This window comes from Cicer arietinum, chromosome 3 (assembly GCF_000331145.2).
Source record: "Cicer arietinum cultivar CDC Frontier isolate Library 1 chromosome 3, Cicar.CDCFrontier_v2.0, whole genome shotgun sequence".
In the NCBI taxonomy this organism is placed as follows: domain Eukaryota; kingdom Viridiplantae; phylum Streptophyta; class Magnoliopsida; order Fabales; family Fabaceae; genus Cicer; species Cicer arietinum.
In genome coordinates, this window is record NC_021162.2 from 1413245 (window position 1) to 1416857 (window position 3613).

Consider the following 3613-nt stretch of genomic DNA (forward strand, 5'->3'; position numbering starts at 1 on the left):
TTAGGGGAGCCCCCCCCCCCAACCCCTCTTTCCATCCACAAGGCTTGAAACTGAGGCCTTGCGTAAGGAATCCAAGTCCAACTCCAATCGGACCAACGTAATGTTGGTATGAAAGTAAAAAATTGAAGAAAGAATAATTGATAAGTGATTATGGTTCTTAAAGTCTGACTCCAACATAATGCAAAGGTATATATTGGGAGTGCATAAATATTGTCTAACAAGATTAGTGATATAAGGCATAACTATATTTATAAAGGATAACATCTTATGGTAAAGTAAAGGAAATCATCAGACTACTGTTTCAGTTTTAGTCCCAAAATTATTTAGATATTCCTTAATTGTATGCTTTTGTTTTTTGGTTGTTTCATTAAATCAATTTTATGCATATATTTATTTATTTTTTGTGGAAAAAGGTGCTAGAGGATTTTCCTTCTGTACAAATGCCACTTGAGTGGCTAATCCAATTGGTTCCTATGCTGAAAACAAGAGCATTCTCCATATCTTCTTCTCAATCAGCTCACCCCAATCAAGTACACTTGACTGTGAATGTGGTTTCCTGGACAACACCTTACAAGAGGAAAAAGAAAGGACTATGCTCCTCATGGCTAGCCGCATTAGATCCCTGTGAAGGTATATTCGAAAAATTTGTTGCTTATTGCAGTTTATTTTAGTTGTAGAATAAACCATCAACTTATAAGTATCAGTCTCTATCCAATTTATTCCTTAAACTATATAAATATAATAAGTAGCCCCTAAAGTATATAAAATCCTTCAATTTAGTCCCTGTCATTAAGATGCTAGGGACTAAATTAGAGAGAGTAACAGTTAAGGGACCAAGTTGATGATTTATTCTTTTAGTTAAGTAACCTATTTATGTGTCTTGTTTAATGCAGCCGTCAGTATTCCTGTGTGGTTCCAAAAAGGTTCCCTTCCGACACCATCACCCTCACTTCCCCTAATACTCATTGGACCGGGGACCGGATGTGCACCGTTTCGTGGATTTATCGAGGAAAGGGCAATGCAAAGTAAAACTAATTCAACTGCTCCAATTATGTTCTTCTTTGGTTGTCGAAACGAAGATGCCGACTTTTTATACAAAGACTTGTGGTTGACTCATTCACAGAACAATGGTGTGCTTTCAGAAGCAAATGGTGGAGGTTTCTATGTTGCTTTCTCTAGAGACCAACCAGAGAAGGTTTATGTTCAGCATAAGATGGCGGAACACAGTAGAAGGATTTGGAACCTATTAGCTGAAGGAGCTGCTGTTTATATAGCTGGTTCTTCAACCAAAATGCCTGAAGATGTAACATCAGCTTTTGAGAAAATTGTATCTAAAGAAAATGAGGTTTCAAAGGATGATGCAGTTAGGTGGATTAGGGCATTGGAAAAGTGTGGTAAATATCACATTGAAGCATGGTCTTGAGAGTTTTACTAGGGTCATGGAGGTTCAATAATACAGTTTTTTTAAAGTCCAATATGGCATGGACCAAATTGGTGCAAAATTTGTGGGAGCAATTTTTCATGCCTCCACATTTATGAATAATCACGGCTTTTTGGAAGTGTACTTTCAGAGGACATATTATTTCCAGAAGTGTATTTCTAGACTGGACAAAATTCATGTTTTTTTGAATGTGTATTTTAGTAGTGATATTAGAGGATGTGGAAAGTTGCTCTCAGATTTGTGGTTCAAACATGGTGATATAACAGGTTGGAAATTATTAGTTTTTACTTCCTCTGTCTCATTTTAATTGTCTGATTTGATTTGATTTGAGTTGTGTGCGGTTTCTAAGAAAATAATTAATTTTGTTGATTTAAATGATAAAATGAGTTTCTTTTACTTAAATACTCTTATTAATTGCAGTTAGTTGAGAAATTTTGTGAATTGAGATACAATAAATAATGGTATATTAGTGGAAAAAAGTCATTAATACTGTATTGGTATTATAAAATAAAAAATAATTTGAGATTGGGAAAATAGCAAATGAGACAATTATAATAAAAAAGAGGGAGTAATATTGTACCATAATATAAGAACTCACTAGTATATTATAATCAATAAAACTATTGAATCTAGTATTATTTTCACTCTTTCACATCAGAAAAGCAAGAGAGTAAAAAATAATAATAATATCTGAATTGTCTACATAATCATTGTGTTTATATGTGTGCTCGTTTAGTCCTCATTGACATCATCTTCCAATCCACATGTACACGATCTGTATGTATATGATTTGCAAAATTTGTTCTACTTGCAATTTGCATGGTACGTCTTCTAACCACAGGATTAGTTTGTGACCTTTGTGGATTCCATCTAATAGCTTGAGAAGAAGGGTATGCTATTTCTTCACTTAAATGTTCATTTTCTCTAGCTACATTTGATCGGTCGTGAGCATAGCCTAAAGTATCAGATGACTCTCTTATATCATACTCAACATTGACTTTTCTATCTAATGTAGGAATCTTACTGACACTTGGCACATCAACAAAATCAGACGAAGTTTTGTGATCATTATCATCATCTAAGCTATTGGCTAAGCTTAATTCATCAACCATGTTGCTTTCTCCCTTGGTATTCTCCTTGGAAGCTAAACTTGTTGAGTTATTTGGTTTTGTTGTCATAACATCTCTTGGATTTTGACTTAATTGAGATTCTTCTTCCCATTCATATTGTTTTTGGATTTGTTTCCCTTCCAATTCTTCTTTAAGATCAATACTAAAGTTTCTTTTTGAAATGACTACATCCTTTTGTTTAGAACTATGATTTGAGTATTTACTTATCTCAAAATATGCTAATTCCAAAGCTTCTAGAGCAGCTGCAGCAGCATACTTGTTTCTCCTCTTTTCCTCATTCACATCTAATAGACACTTATCCTCCTTAATTACACTTTGATTAAAATCATGTTGGTTGTTTTCTTTATGCTCGGCATCATCACTACTACATTCTTTTGTTTCCATTTCATCTTGCCTTTGGTGATGGGCAACATTCAATTTGTCCTGCAATAGTACATACATGAGAATATGTTTCACAATAGCATGTGACATCACAATTCAATTATGAGTTTAATTTTTTAGATGGATGTTACGGTGGACCACTTTATAGATCAATGTTTAAAAATCATTTGAAACTCTAACGAAGATCAACAATAAGATCCTTCTCAGTTTTATGGTTGAGACAATGACTTGATCGATGTGTTTGATAAAAATAAGGGAAAACGATTGTGTTCCTCAAAACTCAATTTGGCGAACTGGCATCAATCGAGTTAGTGTCTAATCCGCAAAGACGAGGAAGACCACTGACTTATACTACTCTATTATAAAATATAAGCAAAAATAGATAAAAGAAAGTTCATGTATTTATCGGTTTTTGCTTATATTTTGAGACGTTGAGAGTACTTTTGAAGAGTATTATCTCATTAGAATTTCAGATGACTTTTAAGTACCAGTTCACGGTGGACCACATCCACCTTAGAATTTGCCTAATTTTTATACATCATCACTTCAAAAAGTTTTACATTGTCAATATATTACAACAAATTATATAGTTTGATTTTAAATTTAAGTACGATTAAAGTCAAATATTTTTAATTATCTAACCGTTATAATTGATTGAAAA

General features: G+C 33.3%; 2 protein-coding genes across 5 annotated transcripts in view; one reads left to right on the forward strand and one right to left on the reverse strand.

Annotated features, from left to right (window-relative positions):
* LOC101501433 (NADPH-dependent diflavin oxidoreductase 1) overlaps positions 1-1728 on the forward strand; it is a 6844-nt gene extending 5116 nt beyond the window's left edge. For all 3 annotated transcript variants that reach the window (XM_004489061.4, XM_027331941.2, XM_027331942.2), the window contains 2 exons: positions 414-630; positions 894-1728. In XM_004489061.4, the coding sequence (XP_004489118.1) occupies positions 414-630; positions 894-1423 (747 nt within the window). In that variant the 3' untranslated portion in view covers positions 1424-1728. The remainder of the gene's footprint in view (positions 1-413; positions 631-893) is intronic.
* A 287-nt stretch (positions 1729-2015) lies between these two features.
* The window catches only part of LOC101501121 (uncharacterized), a 3989-nt gene continuing 2391 nt past the window's right edge, over positions 2016-3613 (reverse strand). For both annotated transcript variants that reach the window (XM_073366608.1, XM_004489060.4), the window contains exon 5: positions 2016-2994. In XM_073366608.1, coding sequence (XP_073222709.1) covers positions 2158-2994 — 837 coding nt within the window. In that variant the 3' untranslated portion in view covers positions 2016-2157. The remainder of the gene's footprint in view (positions 2995-3613) is intronic.